This window comes from Triturus cristatus, chromosome 10 (genome assembly GCF_964204655.1).
Source record: "Triturus cristatus chromosome 10, aTriCri1.1, whole genome shotgun sequence".
Lineage (NCBI taxonomy): Eukaryota > Metazoa > Chordata > Amphibia > Caudata > Salamandridae > Triturus > Triturus cristatus.
In genome coordinates, this window is record NC_140593.1 from 212,725,222 (window position 1) to 212,745,549 (window position 20,328).

Below are 20,328 nucleotides of genomic sequence, written 5' to 3' on the forward strand. Positions count from 1 at the left end.
GCAAATGAACAAGCCCCGCAGGGCATTATGGGATGTTCCAGTCTGGAGCAGTGAATATTTTATGAGGAGAGGCGCTTTACTCATTGGTGTGCGGTCTCGTGCCTCACATCGCCTCTGGTGATTTCTAAAAAAAAAACATTTTGGGGGGCCAAGTCTTAACCGGGCACCCTGCATGGCAACTTTGTTGGGGGCAGCTCGGGGAGCCCACCTCTGGCTGCCCCTGCCAGCTGCCTGCCTGGCCAGCATTCTCCTTTGCCGACATGGGAGCTCTTCCCCCACCCCTCTTTTGTGTGCTGGCTGCCTGCTTCCCCATGGACAGGAACAGAGGACGGACCCAACCGAGTTGGGGGAGCATGACGGATCACACACTCCATTCTGTGTTGGCCGCTGGGAGGATGGGGGCCCCTGAGGCAGCAATGAGCCTTGAGAGGGGGACCCCTGCATTTTCCCTCCTTAGGTAAAATTAAAAAAATATATAATCTTTGCACCAACTCCTGGGCCTTTCCATCCTTGAGGTAGTTCTACCAGGCAGTAGAACTCCACATGCTCGATCCTCTGGGGGTCAACAGTCACCAAAATTAAAACTGCCATAACTCGGGCCCTGTTCGATTGATTCGAAACATTCTGGACTCGTTCTATTCCTGGCAGTGAGCTCTAGTCACCAAAAGTAGCTTCAGCAGGTCTACTGATCTAAAACGTGGTGTACCTTGCAGGGAGCTGGTTCCACTGGCTCCCTGCACCAGCTTTCCTCCTGGTTTTTGTCTCTGGGTTCATAAGTCCAGATATTTCCCCCAACTGGTTCTCAGGGGGCATAATGGGGACCGCCTCACTTGCACTTGGAGAGGTCCACTGATTCTGGGATCAACTGGGGCAGAGACCCTGGCCCTTTTGGGCATCAGGGGGTTTCTCTTTCCTGTTGCCCATTGCTGTCGTAGTCTCAGGGTTCAGCAGCAAACAGCACAAAAGCACCTTCAACAGCAACAACCCTTTCTCTCTGTTGTGCAAGAGTTTTTAAAAGGGGGTGGAAGGTTCTAGAAGCCAGAAACCCATGGCTAATACTAAGGTGCAACATCTCCACCTCAACTTCAATCCTACTGCATAGCATGCTGGGACAGTTCAATATGAAGATATCCAACAGTCACTAATCCTATCTGCTTGTGGCTCTCAGCTCTGCCCCTCACTGTAATCACTTCAGGTGCGTTTGCCACCAAAATGTCACAGAGGAGCACCGCTCCTGTGTTGGCTCCAGTTGTCTGGGCTTCCTCCTTTGTTCAGTGTCCCTGGCACTGGTACAGTGTGTCAGCTAATTAACAGATGTACATTTTCTTCCCCACCCTTTCCTACTCAAAAGCTGAGGGAAGCACTGTTAATTAATCCTTTTCTGTGAGGAGGCCTTTGTTCTTGCCTTCGGACAGAAATGTAGTTACCTTGGCCCAGCAGCATGATAAAGGCCTGGGCTATGATACTAAGCTGAGCCAGAGAAATATGACAATTCTGGATGACCCCTAAAATGTACATGTATGGTCCTGCGACCTGCGAATATGAGCTCGGCGCATCTTTTCTATTCAAGTTTCATACTTGTAGGCCTAAGGAAAGAAAAACTGACTCGAAGGCAAATTTTCCCCTATGTATATAACAAAGTATCACTGTAGACAAAACATGAAATCACACCAACTTTACCTGCACGCGCCCAGTAATATTATAAGGCATATCCCTGGTCAATATCTAACCCTAACTCTGCAGAGTCTCTCTGCTCCTGGCTACCTGTTTTCAGTTACCAGGCTGCGCACAACGGTAGTCTCATTCGTGCAGATCACACATGTGCAAAACCTGTGTGCACACATGTTAACATGTAACGAGCTGAGTGCCCATTGCCATAGCTGCGTCGCAGCTGCCCCAACATAAAAAGCAGGTACTGCTCGTAAACACGCACAGTCTATCAACCATGTAATTACCATTGGCGTGACACATGTAATGAGATTCCCCCACAGTAAAAAGTCTAAAACCGAGTGATCTAAAAAGCAAAACATATGGGCGTATTGAATGGGTGGGACCCAGCTTACAACAATTTACATCAGTGAGTTATTTTCATGAGTGCAGCTTTTGTGTTTAGATAACTGCAGAGATTGGGGAACGGATGCCTATCTCTGCAGGTATGCTTGTTATCCAACATAGTCAACCTACAATCGATATGGAGTTTTGGGAATGTTATAAGCAACCCAATCCCACGCAAGACATTCTCTTACCCTCACTCATTTAGGAGGGATTGGGAAGAGAAAGACCTGATGGGATATTTAATATTATATAAACAAGTTGGATACTAGTTCCTCTCATGCAGTATAGAATTAATTGTACAGACAATTGCTGCACCTATCTACAATAGTACTCCTTTAAGGGCCAGCAGAAAGACAAAGGCGACTGAGATAAATACTGAATGAGAAAATCACCAGAGGATGGCATTAAAATGGCAGGAATGGGATAGCTGGCATAGTAAAGTGGTACAGTTGTACTATGCCATACACATAAGGCCCTGCTTATCATCAGGCAACAGTGGATGGAGTAGAATGGAACTGCATCAAAGAGCTTAGCTCTCTCCTAACCAATTGGACTCATCAGGAAAAATAAATCCCCCTTTTCTCTGGCACCATCATAATCAACAGTGCAGTCCGTCAGGCATCAGCCCCTTTTCCAAACCTTTAACATTTACAGAGGACCCATTAACTGTTAGATTTGCATCCCATATCATGTTCCATAACCTGTCAAAGGCAAACACCCTTACCAAGGAGGATATGGATTGAGAGAGCCATATTGAATAACACACTGCCTGGAAGATTTCAAGGAGTGGATTTAGTGCAATAAGATGCGCCTTAACAGATACAAAATGGACACATTACTGCTGTTCCCTTACAGAGTTCCAAAACATAACACCATCGGTTCAATTCGCCTGACCCGACTCGGTGAAAACCCCTCATAACCTCAATAACAAAACAAAAAAATGATAGTGCTGTTTATGGGGTCTTCTCTTCTATAAATCAACCCACCAGGCTTGGATGCTTAAGAAGGGGGAGTACCTTTCCTTGTGGCAGCTTCCAAATAGACCCCCATTGGCTCTCTTTGCAGTGGTATTTTGCCTGCACTACTGCATCTTGATATATGCCAGGAAGCACTGCACGGCTTTAAGTAGCAATATAAACTTATTATTTCTGCTAACATTATCCATGGGCACTCCGAACTTTATCTGGCATTAAACTAACAATGCACTGATATGGAAATAAAATATGACAAACTATTTAACATAATTCCAAATTAAATTTTGAACATGATATTTTTTGCTGAATTTGCAAAACACATCAGTGGAGCTAATGAGACTGAGTCCTGGCTACTTAAGAGCTGTCTGCTTCCATTAGCCCTTGCCATTACATGCCAGGGTGAATGACCACAATTCTCTAGATTTGAAAACCAGAATGACCTGTTCCCATTTCTCTCACTTAACCATGAACTATCATAAAACAGAAGAACTATAAATAAACTTGTTTCATTATAAAATATAATTTTAATGGTGTGGTAATTGTACCCCGCTCTTTTATATCAATTATCAAAACAGAACATTATCAGGGAAGCACTTTGAGGTGAACTGAGGTGAGAAGGCGTTCAAAGAGAGCCATTGAAGGAATAATCCGCAGCTAATGCTGCATTTCAGATGAATAGGAGAGCCTGCGAAAAATAATCATGTCAAAACAAGCTCTGTAATCTCTGCAGAATAGTGGCATGTAACCTTCCTCAAAGAAACATCAAATAAAATAACAGTGCTCACTAATTGAATCTGTAAAGCAAACAAGGATTGAAATAATTCTTCTAAAAGCATAATTAACCTCTATGCTGACCTTAAAGAATAATAATTCTTGCGACAGCATTTAACAAATGTTTACAGAAGCATGTAAGGCCAAATACATTGCTATATTATTTTATTGAACAACCTTGTTTTTTTCCCTTCCATTCTGACTTTCATCAAACTGGTGATTGCATTCTAAGGCTTTCTTCATCAAAATAAAGCGACACACTACCAGTGAGCTGAGGCATGCAAAATAACGTATTTTTCTGATCATAAAAACATAAAAGGGAGCACTACTTAGTGATTGATGTCATGGAAAGATGATTTTCTCTTTGCATTTCTCTTTGGTGTGAAGAGAGATAAACTGTAGCCTTGCACTGGGATGGTGGGAATACCTTGGTAATCTGCCAAAGGGCACCTTTCGATCCTCACTACCCCTGGAGGCGAGTGAATAGGTTCCACCAGATACATGAGTTACTCCTCCATCCTTGAGATGTAAAAGAATGTGTTCATGGGAAGCTATTGAGGATGGCCTCCCACTAGGTCACCAGATATGTGTTGCTGAGAGGCATCCACAGGGTCTCAGTCCTTTTAAACGAAAGCTGCTGCATATTCCCACATCCATGAGAGTGTTTCTGATAGCTTCATACTTTCCAAATCCGCATTTTCAGTGAAATTACACTTCCTAATAGAACAGTGTGCTTCATAGGGCCTGGCTGTAAAAAAAAGATGAATCGGTAAAGCCAATTGATCTGGTGTTAGCTGCCAGGCTTCTGGTAATTCTTGCTTTGTCATGGTTTTTGCAAAACTTTATTGTCTGAGAAGATGCCACAGAGAAAAGAAATTGGGGTCTCAAGAAAAAACACACATTTCTATAGTACTCCCTGGCACTGAAGGGAACTACTTGAAAAGTCAGTCAATCTCGCATTAGCTGACGGCTTCTTGCCTTTGAGGAAGAAAAAGCAAGGAAAGAGGAAGGATAGAAAGATGAACACGCAAGAAAGAAGGCAATAAATACATTAAAGAAAGAAGGAAATAGAAAGAAAGAAAAAAGGAAAGGAAGCAAAATCAATAAAGAAAGAAAGAATGAAAGAAACAAAGAGGATGAATGAAGGAAAAAAAGAAGGAATGTGCATCAGAAGTGTCCTGCTATCACACCAGGCTCTAAACACAAAGATGACACTAAAGTAATTAGAAAGTAAAAACAAAAACACTAGAACTGAAGGGAAGTAGCTTGTGTGCACAAGTGCTCCTTGTGAGAGAACAAATGCAGTCACTCAAAGTGAAGTTAACCAGTGGCTTAAGTAGGCTTGCTGCCTGTTCCATGCTGTATGCTGTAGTGGGTGGAAGCAAAACGTGAAGAAACAACAGATCAATGGATGAACAGAGGTGGATGAAAGGCCCTATATGTAAATATATTACACTTTTTTTTTTTAAATCAAAAGCAACCTTGTAAAGGAAAGGAAGTGGAGGAAGCTGATCTCTGCATTCTCATGCCAGACGCGGATGCTGCAGTGCCCGCCTGACAGCCATCCGAGCAGGGATCCAAGTCACATAAGTGGCTTAAGTGAGGTTTTGCAGTGGAAGACTTGATGGCATTTATATTTTTAAGTGAAGTCACTTCCTGTGGAATAATTCAGCAATAAAAATCGTCCAAGTCTTTCGTACTGCGAGAGGTGTTTGTTAGGTGCTCGACGGAGGGGGCACACGTTTGTACTTTCCCCAGGGCGCAGTGAACCATAGGGGCCTGGAGTGTTGTCACTGGGAGCCATGAGAGCACTGCAGTGCACACGCCTGGCCCAGGGGGAACACAGCTGACACACCGGTACAGTGTAAAGTAGCTGGCATGTGGCGGGGAACAACCTTTACAACGCAACTTTTACAACGCACTACCATTACAACGAAACTATTACAACGCAAATGCTGTGACAACGCATGCCATTACAACGCAAGTCTTTACATCGACTTGCACTAGATGGCGTGCTAACATTAAAAATAGTGTAGTTTACTATCCAAACACCTTCCCTACTGCAACGTGGACTGGAGTTAGAATAGTAAATTACCCTTTTTTAATGTTAGCACGCCATCTACTGCAAGTCGATGTAAAGACTTGCGTTGTAAAGACTTGCGTTGTCACAGCATTTGCGTTGTAAAAAATTCGTTGTAACAGCATGCGTTGTAAAAGCATGCGTTGTAACGTCATACATCCGCATGTGGCCCTTAGAATGAGTGTGCAAGTAAGGACCGTCTTTACTACGGACCCAATACACACCAAGGAGTATCCAAGGAGCAACAGGGTGGAGGCAGCAGCAGGGGCGCAGCAGTCTGCGTCCAGGCCTCAGCATCAGACTGGCAGAAGCGCAGATGTAAGGGGCATATCATCAAGGGGCGACGATAATATTATCGCCGCTTTAGAGCCCGTTCTCGGGCAAAAAGCGGCGATAATATTATCGCATTATTATCAAGGGCACAATAGCGCGTCATTTCTTGACTTATCGCCCCTTTTTCACACGCCTCGCCTCGATAATGAGATGCAAAGGAGGTGTGGCTGTGAAAACAACATGGGATAATATCGCGAAGGCAGCTTCGCGATATTATCAAGGAGGGTTAGCGATATATAAAATCGCGTTAAGTATGCCTTAACGCAGGAATTTAACGTCTGTTAAATTCCTGACTAAGGCATACTTAACATTGGGGGTGGATTGTGTGGCTAAGACCACAGGCCCTATCATCTAGGATATCGCCATTTTCCACCATGGAAAACGGCGATATCCCAACTATCTCTGGAATTATTATCGCCTCGGCGATGCGCGTTGTTGATAACACGCTAACCGGGCGATAAATTCCAGAGATAGCCAGCGATAAATATGCAAGCGCTAAGCGCGCTTTGCGATATTTATCGCCGGCCCTTGATAATATGCCCCTTAGTGGTTAAAGGAGATGAGAACTTTGCTAATATTGTTAAGGGTTCAAAGTGCCCCAGCCAAGAGTGGGCCTAGGATTAATCCCAAAAGAGTAACGGTGGTTCTTAGCGGATAGTGAGCAAGTGAATCCATTATTAGCATCAAGGTGAGACCTACAGTAATCCCTAAAGGAACTCTAAGTATAATATCAGGTAGAAATGCACCGGCAAGAGGTAAAAAGGGCCAAAAACCGAGAAAACACACACTGAAGGGAGTAACCAACATGGCAGGAAATTCACCCCCAGAAGAGAATCTGGCAGTGCAAATGGAAGGAGCTATACATTCTGCCTGAAGGCATACTAAGAAGCAAGATTACCTTAAAACTCCCTCACAGAGTGAGTCATGGGGGCGTTCTCAGCCACTATATCATTTAAGGATTTTGCTGGGAGACATTTTAAGAGTAAGCAATCTCAGCTCATTCCAAAGCCCAAGACTCTAGAGAAGGGACACCATGCAGCACATAAAAGACAGCTATCGGCTTTCAAAATTAGGTATCCCTCTATATGTATCCCAGATATGTTAAGCTGTAATGAGACCTCCTTAGAACCTAGGCTGTCCTCAGCACCCTGGCTCGTCTCCCTATTAGACAATAGGATGATACAAGAAGAGGGGATGGTTTGGACCTAAGGCTGTAGAGGGAAGCAGGTAGGGACCTCATAATACATGCGATCATTCCATATCAGCTGTAGAGGAAACAACGGGAGAATCAGTACAAAACTCAATCTAAAATCTGGAGATGTCAGCGTCCCCTTCAGCACCAATGTTGGACATCATACAAAAACCCTACAAGGATTACTGGAAGTGACTGAACTGAATAATGACATATTAAATGCACAGAAGTCTCAATTACAAATTATTGCTAGGGAACCAAAAAACTGAAATTACTGAATTTGGCAATTCGCACAAACTCTATTTGAGTTGCAATGCAGGGTTAGGGTGACAGCAGGACATGCTGATTGAACAAGGGTATAGGAAATTACAGTCCCATATTCCAGTACAGTAGGGACCCAGGTGACCAGTAGCAGTGAGAATATATATAAGGTACTTTTTCCTCAAGCTTATAGTGATGATGGGTGACAGAGTGAGACAGACTTGGATAATGAGTGGTCGCACAGCTTGGGTGTTCTATCCTGGAATATTAGGGGTTTTGGGAGAATGAAAGGCTCAGAAACATTTAAGGAGGTATTGAATGAACATGAGGCCTGGCTGTTCGACGATACACCAATTAACAATTGGTTTGTACAGGTAACCAGGACAGCGATGAAGAGTTAGCAGGGGCACACGTCTGGGGGTTTGCTAGTTCTGATATCCACCAAAATTGCAAAAATGGTATCAGTAATAGAAGTAAAATGCAACTGGATAATAGCGTGCCATAACCCAGACATGAGATATGAATGAATGCTAATAACTAATTTGTATATATGAATGGGACAAGTGGGAGAATGTGCGCCTGAATTTAAGAGATTTAAGGAAGATATGGACTCTCTGTGCACAACCTAATGTAAAGATATGATTATTCTGTTGGGAGACTTCAACCCCAAGGAAGTCTGATCCCTTATTCAAAGAGATATTGACCTCATACAATACAAACACTGCTAGCTTCAAACCTGCTACATTGGCTGAATAGGACATTGCACTGTGGAAATGTTTGGACTCTATGGGCTTATTTTGTATCAAAGGGCAAAGGGATCCTGACCGGCTAGCTCAACAGACATTTAAGAATGGGTTGAAACTCTGTCCTATTGATTATATCTATATGCATGCCTGGTTCTTTGATAAAAATTGGGAGTTTTCAGATACTGCAAGTGGATGGTAGCAATCATTATCCTCTATCACTAAGAATTACAATAGAAGTATGTTGGTCAAGAGAAAAGGTTTTATCTCTAGTGAAAGACTACCCAAAGCATTTTATCACTAGGATTTCGGAGAAAGGTTTAGGAAAATTAGCCAATTTCCAGCAGGACCAAGCACTAACCCAAGCCCTGGTAAACTATATAAAGTGGTATGAAGATACAATTTGGCAGGTGGTTCATTGCCCAAGGGTAGAATTGAACACCAACAGGAAGCCTAGGAATAGAAGCCAAGTTACCACGAGAAAAGCAAATTATAGTTATGATGCTGATTGTAGGAAGTTAAAGGCCGAATTTAGAAAAGGAGTTAAAAGCCTTAAGATACAGTTTGACTATGAGATATATGATGGCCTTCAGAACACCAGAAAAATATATAAAACAACTGATTAGAGATTGAAAGAGAGCATATAGGGAGAGCTGCTGGGGGAACCTGCTAGAAGCAATAGATTTAAAAAATGAAAAAACTTTTTGGAAGCTTTTGAGGCAAAGCACAGATGAGGAGAAGGGAGTAATGAATTGTGTGGTAGATGAAGGTGATTAAGTGGAACATTTAAAAGATATCTATAGAAAAAAACAGACCCAAGAGTAGAAGAGTCAATAAATGGAAGGGGTGAACGAGGTGCTCAGAAGCCTGTTCTTGTCAGCCAATATCAAAACCATCACGGCATCACTGGTAATAACTAGAGCAGCAGGACATGAAAACCTTCTGGCTGTCATAATTAAGACCAGGCCAGATTGGTAGGCAGAATTCTTTCACCAGACATTCCAAGAAAGTTTAGCCACTGGCCAGTTTCCCAGCAATTGGAATGGGGGTATTATTAGTCGTACATATAGGAGGAGGGACACAAGAGTTTCCAAGAATTATAGTCTGATTAATCTACTGGTTGTGAAAAAAACTGTTCACTAAAATATTCTTACGAAGTCTCAAGGAATGAGTCGAGCTAAAGCATATTGTGTCCCTGGAACAAGTGGGCTACAAGGGGGGCTACTCCATGATAGACCACTGTTTCTGCATATGTTCCTTTGCTCGGATGTCTGTCGAGCAAATGGGTAGTTTATTGTGCTGCTTTGTAGACTTCCAGGCCACTTTTGACCTGGTTGACAGGAATTACGTACGGGAATCTCTGGTAACACAAGATATTCTTAAGAGCTTTCTAGTATTAATAGAAGAGTTGCATTTGCACAATTGCGCAACAATAATTATAGATACGGAGGGGACAATGACCCACAAATTCCCAATTAGTAATAGGTTGAGGCAGGTATGTGTCCTTGCCCCCTAACTCTTTTCCTTATTTATAGCTGATTTACTGTCAGTTTTAACAGCATCAAAGGAAGGGAGCCCCAAAAGGAACGGGAGTCATGTAGGGTGTCTTTTGTACTTGAACGATCTTGTGATTATGGATCTAACAGTGTTAGGTCTGCAAGAGAAGCTGGGTTTGTTTATGGAATACTGTAACTGTAAAAAGTTAGTGGTAAATATCGAGAAGACTAAGGTTCTGAGCTTTGGCAGAAAATCCGTAAGGTATGGTGGCACCTAGGTCCTAGCAAGCTGGAATCTGTCAATGAATGTAAGTGCGAGAAGAATTTAAAGTGGAATATTCACCTAGAAAAATTGAAAGTATAAGCCCTTATCTCATTAAGTGGTCTGAAATAATTTAATAGAGATAATGGCGAGATTTCCCACAGGCCAGTGTTAAAAGCCTACACCACCACGATTCACCCCCAATTTCGGTAAGAAGCCGAGCTGTTAATCCTCAGCGTTAAAAGTTGTTGGGAACTTGCAGAGGGTAAATGTCTAAAAAGCTTACTGTCCCCAAAAAGGTCCTCAATGATACAGGCAGAAAGAATGGAAACAGGTAACATCATGGAGCTACTTGGCTTGGGTGCAGTGGTTAGATTCTGGAAGCATATGAATATGGGAGAGGGTCAAAAGGTATCATTATGGTGCAAAAATCAGATTTCCCACACTGAATTAAAAAGGGCCAAAGACGTTAGGAAAATCTTGGAGACCATATGTAGAGACCTGAGTGTTAGGTTATGCACCCAGAGTTTGCACATGGAAGCTACAAGGTATGTTCTTCGAACCTTAACAAGGGAAATTTCTAGAGAATATGATAGGCAGTATTTACAGGGAAATCCTTCATTCAGCCCAGTTTATGCTCTATTCTTGGAAAAATGAAGAGTGGTTTGATTACCTAGATTTTCTTCCTAATCGTTGGTTTAGGTATGAACTTCTACATTACAGAACGGAAATCAACCTTTGTTATAGTAGGGATAAGATAAAAATTGCAATGATAGATGCAGCGGGCAAATATACATGTGGCTTGGTTGTTAATGTGACAATTTGCACATTTTTATAGACTGTCTAAAATTCTTGCCCCTCCCTAAGACTATGTCAAGACAGCTTTTTTTTAAACATAGTACGAGTAACCAAAGACATGCTGGGGCGCTCGTAACGGACATGCACCATTTGGATGTGGCTTCTGCTGTTGGGAGAATTTCGACTGCCACAAAAAACCTTTTGCTGGATTTGGACATGGGAGGCCATTTTTAAAGAGTTTTAAAGATTTTTTATGGTGATGCCAGTGGTTGTGCCATAACTCTCTGAAAATATCTGAATCTGTTTATATTTTTGAAGAACAAGTTGGTATGAATATTACGATTGGGGTTTTATTGTTATACGTGTTATTAGGATATTTATTTGAATGCATTTAGTCTTTGGTGATTGTGGGTTTATGTTGTTTAAAATAAACATTTCCTTGACTTGAACCCTGGAAAGGAGGTCACCAGCTACACATAGTAGCAAATGAATTACAGAACCAAGTGAGCCTGTCTCATTCTGGGGATCATGGTTGAGGGAAGGGAGCTATGGTGTTCTCTACTAATTAAAGGTTGAAAGAATTGAGACAAAATGACGTGTTTTACAGCATATTTTTCATATACAGTGTCAAAAATCCCTTTGGTCTTCTGAGCACTTATAAAGGCGAAGTCATGAAATATTGCAATAGCCCCAGGCCTTCTGCAGGTGCACTCTTCCTACAATGAGGTATTGGCAGAATAAACACTTGTTTCTGCGGGTTATCACAATGGTTAATGTTGGAAAATTGCTCTCTCTGAACGATCAACCAAAACTTTTTGCCTTCCTCCGCCTCTTTTTCCAACCTTGTTTTTGTTGGCTTTAGGAGTCTGAGCACTTTACCACTGCTAACCAGGGCTAATGTGCATGTGGTCTTTACTCTAAACATGGTAACATTAGCTCATGCCCAATTGCCCTATTTAATTAACCTGTAAGTCACTTGAACAGTGCACTACATGCACTCAGGGCCTGTAATTCAAATGCTATTAGTGCAACACTGATTGTGCCACCCACACAAGTAGCTCAGTTAACATGTCTCTGACCTGCCATCTCAGAGCCTGTGTGTGCAGTTTTACTGTCACTATGATTTGGCATCTAAAACCCTCTGCCAAACCTTAAACTTTCCTTATATTACACATAAATCTCCCCTAAGGTAGGCCCTAATTAGCCCATAGGGCATGGTCCTGTATAAGTAAAAGGTAGGACATGTCTGTTTTGGTTTTTCATATCCTGATAGTGAAAAATACCTAAATTTGTTTTTTACTACTGTGAGGCCTATTCCTCTCATGGGTTAACATTGGGATTTCCTTAGTACACTTTTAACATGTAATTCCTGATTAGAAAGAAGTAGCGGTATTGTGTGTTACATCTTTACAATGGTAATGATAAATCCCCCTTACTAGTTAAACTGGATTTCACATTACTGGTCTGAAATTCCCATTTTAGAAAGTGGAAATTTCTCTGCCCTACATTTCTGTGTGCCTGCAGCCTGTCTACATTACACATCTGGGGTGGGTGACAGCTACACCTAGTGCTTTGCCTCTAGACAGCCACACACACAGGGGGGTTAGGTATGTCTGAGTACTCATCTACATTCTGATGGCTCTTCCTGGGCTGGAAGGGAGGAAGGGGAGGATCCCTTATACCTGAATAGGAACTGCCCTATCCCCATTACACCCTAATGATAGTCTGGAGCCAGGGCTGGGAGGAAAGGACCACTGTGCACTTTAAAGAACCTTCTTTGAAGTCACCCCCAGTTCAAAGGCAAACCTGGGTAGAAGTACTGGGTCTCTGACCCCACCAAACCACACAAACACACCTGGACCTACAACTAGACACAATCGGAAGCACTGCTGTACTGCATCAAGGACCGACACTCTGTTGGACTGCTGACCTGGCAGGCCTTTGTTTCTTTTGTGCTGTCCTGCTGTCTAACTCTGATGAGGAGAGTTGACCTCTTCCTTCCACCAAAGTGATCTACAAGGGCTTGTTGACTTGCCACCTGTTGCTTGGGACTCAGGGCTATCAAAGTCTCTACCCCTGCTCCTGTGCCTGGTTCCTTGGAAGTGAACCCAGATACTTGCACCAGAGATATTGACTCAGCTCCAGTCTCCATGTCGCAGAACCAGCGCATCTACCCTGTTGCGGTAGTACAATTTGCACAACACACTCGAAACTGCTGCATTGCATCTGGAGCCGCTACTACAAAATCAACTCATCGCCGGTACTGTCTGGAGAAGATCAACACATAGCACCTCCACCATGGATTTACCTAGTGCATCGCCTCTGGAACTGTCACACTCGGAACCAGCGCTTCGCTCAACATACCTGGTCCACTGCGACTGCGTAACCCTCTTTGGCACATATTGCTAGAAGTGCTAGAACTCTTTTTATTCTTTAAAAATTCATAACTCAACTTCAATTTATTGGATTTTTGTCATTTTGGTCTGGATTTATTTATGAAATTATTGTCTATTTTTCTAAACCAGTGTGAAGTCTATTTGTGGTGTTTTCATTGTTTTACTATGTGTATGTTTGTGTGTGTTGCACAAATACTTTACACATTACCTCTGTAGATACGCCCGACTGCTCTGTGCCAGGCTACCAGAGGGTGAGCACAGGTTGTCTTTTAATGTGGATCTGACTTTCCCTGACTAGAGTGGTGGTCCCTACTTGGACAGGGTGCATACCTCTGCCAACTAGAGACCCCATTTCTAACAGTTATAGTTAAGTGGACTCTTCACAGTATATTATTAGCTATGTCTTTTAGTTTCACTTATCTGTGCTGTTCCCAAAATACATGTAGTAAACTATTGGTTGGCTTCCATCTCACTGTCCTTTGTTGTTCTCTAGTTAGCAGCTACAGCGGTTTAGACTAGTTCTTGCCATGATATTGACTCAAAATTAATTTTGCAAACAATAATTTTACTTATCAGTATTAATCAAGAAGTGCTTGATGTTGTATTGGTTTAAAAAGAAACAGATGAACTTACACTTTTGTGCAAGTTTACGATTATTTTCAATTCACAAAGGAATTTTAAGAGTAGTATCTTTATGACTGTGGAGTCTCCACACTTGGGGTAGGGACTCCCCTCATAAAAAGATAGCCAGTCGTAAAGATACTACTCGTAAGGTGGCAACAGAAATAATTTGATGAGAATTTATTTCCAATTAACATGGATATATTAATTATAGAGAAAGCATGATACAGTGAGAAAATGAACGGAGAATCCCTGCTTTATGCCACAGGGCGGTGGTTCGACCAGATGAGGTATTGATTGGCCTACCGTGGCTTTAGGCTGGACAGAGGTTGTGTTGGACCTGGCCCCTTTTGCAGGGTTATCACCAAACATTTTGCCTTCTTCCTCCTACTTTTTCTGACCTGTTTTTGTTGGCTTTAGAAGTCTGACACATAAAGTGGCTTAACGCTACCTAGTAAAAAAGGCGAATCCCGTATGACCTCCACAACCTAAAAAAAAGTGACGTTATGGTGGTTATAGGGGCTTTTAAATATGCCCCTTAAAGTAGCTTAAGACTGCCTAGTAAATAAGGCCCCTTTCACGCTATACTTAGCGTGAAAGGGGTGAGCAATGGGTGTTGCAGTGGGCGTTCTGCCAAAATATCCATTGATTTTGACGCTGGCCCATATTTACAAGGGTAGGTAAATATGTGGCAGCGCCAAAATTTAGACTAGGGAACCCTGGTCTTAATAGGGTGCAACGAGGAGAAATGCATTATTTCTCCTCGTTTTTGCTGTATTTATGTGTGCTGCATTGTGCAGCACACATAAAAACAGCAAAACGCCATGCTTGATTGTTTATGTGCAGGAAGATGTCTCTTCCTGCACATAAACAATCATTTTAAAAAAGACGACTTGCAACCTCTATGTGTGCTGCACAAAGCAGCACACATAGAAGTTACATATCGTCACTTAAGATTGTTTATGTGCAGGAAGGAACACCTTCCTGCACATGAACAATCATTCCCCACAGCACAGGGGGAAACGCAGGGGTGCACCGTATTGTTGTAAATACGGTGCAGCCCTGCGTTTCAGAAGTGGCAGAGCGTGGTGTTAAGCCAAGAAGGCTAACTACGTGCTCCGTCACCTCCTCGTACATATGCCCATAAGTGTTGTAATTAATGAGTGAGGAGAACAGCGGCCACTGGTAACCAGTCGCATGTGAGGAGAACAGTAGCCAATACTAAGCACTGCAATAGCCAGTAGCCAATATTGAGTTGGACAATGACCAAAACTCAGCACTGCAATGAATAAATAATCACTGATTTATACAAGAAACCACATAACTCAGAATAAAATCAAAGTTTGCTGGGTAGCCAACAAATATTGTCGCATCATGAACTACCAACCCTATAGCCGGCCATGACCTGACACGTGAACACACTACTGTTTGAAACCGGTTTCGTCACAGTAGGAAAGTATACCACAAAGTATTTTTTTGAGTAATATGCTGCAGGAAGATACAGACAAAATAAATAGAGTGCAAGGTCATAATGATAATATTTCTTAGAGAGCCCTTCATCCCGTGTCCAAGGATCAAGGTCAATACAGAAAATTATTACTATATAATCAAGAAAAGCATTTGTGTGAACATGCATATGAGTGCACTAAACAATTACAGATTTTAAATGCACACCATTTCCTTTAATTAACAATTATTATATTCCAGTCATAGATAATAGTCACCTACAAGAGTTATCCATGCTTCCACTGCAGGTGCCTTTCTCTCGGCGTTTCCTTTCCTTCTGCTATCATATTGATGTGGAAACCAGTTTTTATAATGCAAGCTTCATCACCTTCTGACATCTAAAGCTCCAATTTCTGTATTATCTGACCTTGTCACTCTACACAATGTAAACTGCTAGAAAGCCACTTACCCCCAGTTGCCACTGTAATTTCACGAAGGAAATGGCCATAAAATGGAAAATCGAAGGACAGATTCACTCTCTGTAAAGAAGCACAGCAAAGAAGAAAATCAATATTGTGCAGACCTGTACAAAAAACGAAAAAAATGTGTTATGAAGTGCATAGTGTCCATTTTATCGGTTTCTTAACACCTCATCTGCTCATCTTCCATGCAATTTAAGATGGAGTGCGGTTACCTAGGAAACAATATGTTGCAGCTAAATCCCATAGCAAATGGAAGACAGAGAAGTGCACAGCACCGCTTTCAGACCTGGTAGAGATGGCCCCTCATAAAGTGCGGGGACACAACAATGATGACAATAATTCTTAGAGAATGAGCATGAACTGCGCCTACCATGAACATCTCCTTCAGAATGCATTTCATGGCTTTGACGGTCGTGGCTGTAGGTCCTGTAATGCTGCATTTTCCCTTCTTATTTTCAGTCAGGACTCTTACCAAAAATAGACCTTCATAATGCTGCATCCCTGAAACACCCTTACCAAGCCGATTGTGCGATTTACTCTGTGTTCCAAGGGAACTTGGGGGCATATCATCAAGGGCCATATCGCCGCTTTCCTGGCTTTTATAGACAGAAAAGCGGCGATATTCACAGCGCACTATCAGCAAGCTCGCGCTAAGCCTTGTTAGCGCTAGTTTCCATGAGTTTGCTCCCGGTTTCTTATCGCCCTGCATGTCATTGCTAATGACATGCAAAGTAGGCGTTCCGGAGCTAAACTACATGGAAATAGTCGCTAACAAGGCTTCGCTTGATTAACAAGCCTGCAGCAGACCCGTTTAGCGATCAGATTAATCGCGCTAAACTCCCTTATCGCAGGATCTTAACACCTGCTTAAAAGTCGACTATGCTATCTACTTAGTGGGAGGTGGATTGTATGGTTAAGGTCACTGGGGCGTATCAGCAAGGATCTCCTTATCTCCTGCATTTTATCTCTTCTTTTCAGGCGATACTGGTGCTTTTCGCCGCTATTGCTGGGTTTCATATCGCCTCGGAGATAAGCCTTGATAATTATGCGCTATCTCGGCGTTGAAACCCAGCGATAGCCGGCGATGTGTGAAATAGCGCTAAGCGCGCTTTGCGATGTTCATCGCAACTTGTTGTTAAAATGCCCCATAGGCATTCAAATAATAACTGCAGAAGGCCACGTGTATCAAATTTGGAAATAGCTTTTACTGATTTTCGGAGAATCACAATCAGGTAACCGCTATTTCCAATGTATAATACTGACTTTCATATAGTGACTCCTAGTGGGTCTCAAATTGACCTGCCTCATGAATATAAATGAAGTAGGTCGCAATTTGCGACCCATTGGCAATTGCTAAAATCACGGGGATGGGGGCCTGCTGGGGTCAGCAGACCACCATGTCCATGATAACTTTTACATAAAGGAATCTTTTCTTTTTTAAATGCAGCCTGTTTTCCTAAAGGAAAATGGGTTGCGTTTAAAAAAGGAAAAAGTTTTCTTTTCATTTTTTAAGAGCAGGCAGTGGTCCATCTGTGGGACCACTGCCTGCTCTGAAAAAATATTTTCCCTACCATTTGCAAATGGGAAGAGGTCCTTTGGGGACCCCTTCACATTTGCAGATGGGTTACCACCTACCTGAAGTAGGTGGTAAAATGGAAATGTTTTACAACCATATTCTGGACATAAAACTTTCCTACATACTGCTGCGACTCAGTATTAGGAAGGGATGCCCTAAACACACCCCTTCCTAATACCAAAACGTGAACCCATTTTGCGATTCGGTAATAGGCTACCGAATTGTAAAATAGGGTTTGATACATTTGAAAAGCCTTTTTTCCTGTCACAAACGGCCCAATTCTGTGATTCGGGCCGTTTGTGACCTTGAAAAAGGTACATACATGTGGGCCAGAAACGGCTTCAAGAGCTTAACGACTTTAAAAAAAGCTGTGGGTCGTGCTTAATTAGGGTTTAAAATAGCAATATACTGTGCAGTTACATTCCATGTTGAGTGCAGCCTCAGTTAACTGGTTGACAAAACAAGGCACGGTAAAACACGAAACATTTTTCTATTGCTATCCTAGATTTTGAGAATAGTAGATTTGGAATGGACCCATGTAACATCAAGGAAAAGAGCAAGTTTTAAAAACTATTTGGTGGCCCATGGCCTCTACTACTGCATTCAATACCTAGTTATGGTAATCCTGAGTTGAGTGCAAACAGGAGTATGTATAAAAATGACAAGTGCACTAAAATTGTGCACCAGTGTTGTTGCACACTATCCATGTTAAACCTTTGCTTTACCAAATTTCACATATCAGATCGAGTATAAACTTGGTATTACTGCATTATCATCCATCTGGTAATGCTCCCTGTGGAATAGGTATTTAACATGTGTTTTTATCTACCTAAATACTGGGGCAAACTTAATGAGGCATAAGTGTTCTAGTATCCCTCACCTCATTCCTACATCAAGGATGCTAACAGTAGGCGGACCATTGCAACAATTTAGCAGATTTTGTTACCCTCCAAAGTCATAACATTTACCAGGATATCCTAAGTTCCTTTATGTCGAACCCTCACCCGCAAGGCTGGGTGCAACAATTACTTGCTACAGTAGAGTGTCCAACTTCAGTTCCATCTCACTTCAATAGCTTGTCTGACTCAAAGGTAGGCTACCTAGATGACATCTGCTTTGTGCCTGTCTTAAAAGACATACTTCTTGGGCTGGATTACTGAAATGTTTAATATCTTCCTCTTCACCGGTCACGTCCTTAAACAATGGAGAGTGGGGGTTTAAGAAAGTGGATTATGATTTGCGGTGGGCAGCTGCTGGGTTACTTCTAAGGCTTCCTCGACATCAGGGACGGTTATTAGTGGCCAGGACTCACTCCAGTAGAGGTCACAAGCAAAGTCCAGTCCTGATCAGCTTTGTACTGATCAACAGGTCTTCTCAGGAAAAAGGCCTTTTGCAGCTTGTTGTGTCCCTGTAGCCAACCAGGACTTCAGCCCACTGGCCATTAGAGTTCACTTCTTTATCCTTGGCACAAGAGGGAGTGGACCCTGTTCTTCAGGGCTTTTCTCAGGACAGTTCTGTTCTTTTGCATGTTCTGAAAGTGTTCTGTAGATGGTGCTTGAGATGCCACATTTACGGTTGGCACTAGCTAGTGGACGGGGGTGACTCCAGTCACCTACATAACCAATGAGATAAAGGTTCCAAGGGGCAACCCTACCCACTATTACAGCAATTCATGTTTGTCCCACTGTAAACAATTCCACATTGAACTTCAATCTGAAAATCCAATATGTGGAAACAATTCCTCCTTTGTGCAGAGCTTGTGTCACCCCAAAGATGTCCCCTCTTCTGCATCCCCCTCTAAACCAATTTTTGGAGGTAACTTCCCTCTCACTGGGTTCGCAGACAACCTGGCTAATGTTGGTCTTGGGGTGAACAATTTTCCTTTATGCAGGTCACTCCTTACTCTAAACTATGAATGGACATGCCCCATCTGGGTCCCTTTCAAGTTGATGAAGTTCCTGGGTGTACCCAAACTGTCCTTACTCTAAATGTCAGGCACCCTTCCCTGTGGGAAACAAGGTGTACTTAGGGGTGAAATTGTTATATTTAAAAGAAGGGTTCACAGCCTGTCAAAAAGAGTTTATTTCACAGGGTCGGTAGCAGGTTTTTACGCAGTTGCAGTCAGGCTACACATGATAGTCCTTAAGTCATGCTTTCCAGGCCCACTCTTTGGATGACACACTAGGCACTGCAGTTGCATTTAACTTCCAAGCCCATGGCACATTTCCATTGACATATACCATATACTAGGGGTCTGTAGGAAATAAAGTCAGCTAAGGGTAATATAATTTAAACGTGTTTAAAGGAGGAGCATAGGCACTTTACTCTTGGTTAGCAGGGTAACAGGGCACAGAGTTCTAAGTCCAGCAAAAATAGAGTCCAGAAAAAGGCAGAAAATATAGGTTGGCCATACAGAAAAGGCAGATTTCGTAAAGGGTTTATCAGCCTGGTGTTCAAAAATTAGAATCTTAAGATTGTAGCGATGGAAAATTTTAGGTCAAATATGCTGTTCCTTGCTAGCGGGAAAGTGCAGAAAAAACTATCTTCTTTCTTACTGGAGTCTTGTGCTCTTGACCAGGCACAAATGGGTTTTAATCAAGGGAGACAAACATAAATATTCCTTATTTTTAATGAGCTCTGTGTATTTTTCAATGAGGTTGTTTTTGTGGGACTGGTCCTATTGCATTAGTCCACTGACTTTGACATGATGGACCTCAGCATCCTGATCGAGAGATTGAGGGATACTGGGGGGCACCAGAGAGCAGGATGGCTGCATTCTGAGTTTGCTCTGTTGGAAGAGCTTTTAAGCGTATAGCAAATCCATCTATTTTGCTTCTCCTGG

General features: G+C 42.5%; 1 protein-coding gene across 1 annotated transcript in view; it reads right to left on the minus strand.

The window, feature by feature from the left end:
- The window catches only part of PLXDC2 (plexin domain containing 2), a 1,457,706-nt gene that overhangs the window by 791,497 nt on the left and 645,881 nt on the right, over window positions 1-20,328 (minus strand). Inside the window, exon 4 of the mRNA XM_085630822.1 lies at window positions 15,898-15,967. Within this exon, the coding sequence (XP_085486948.1) occupies window positions 15,898-15,967 (70 nt within the window). The remainder of the gene's footprint in view (window positions 1-15,897; window positions 15,968-20,328) is intronic.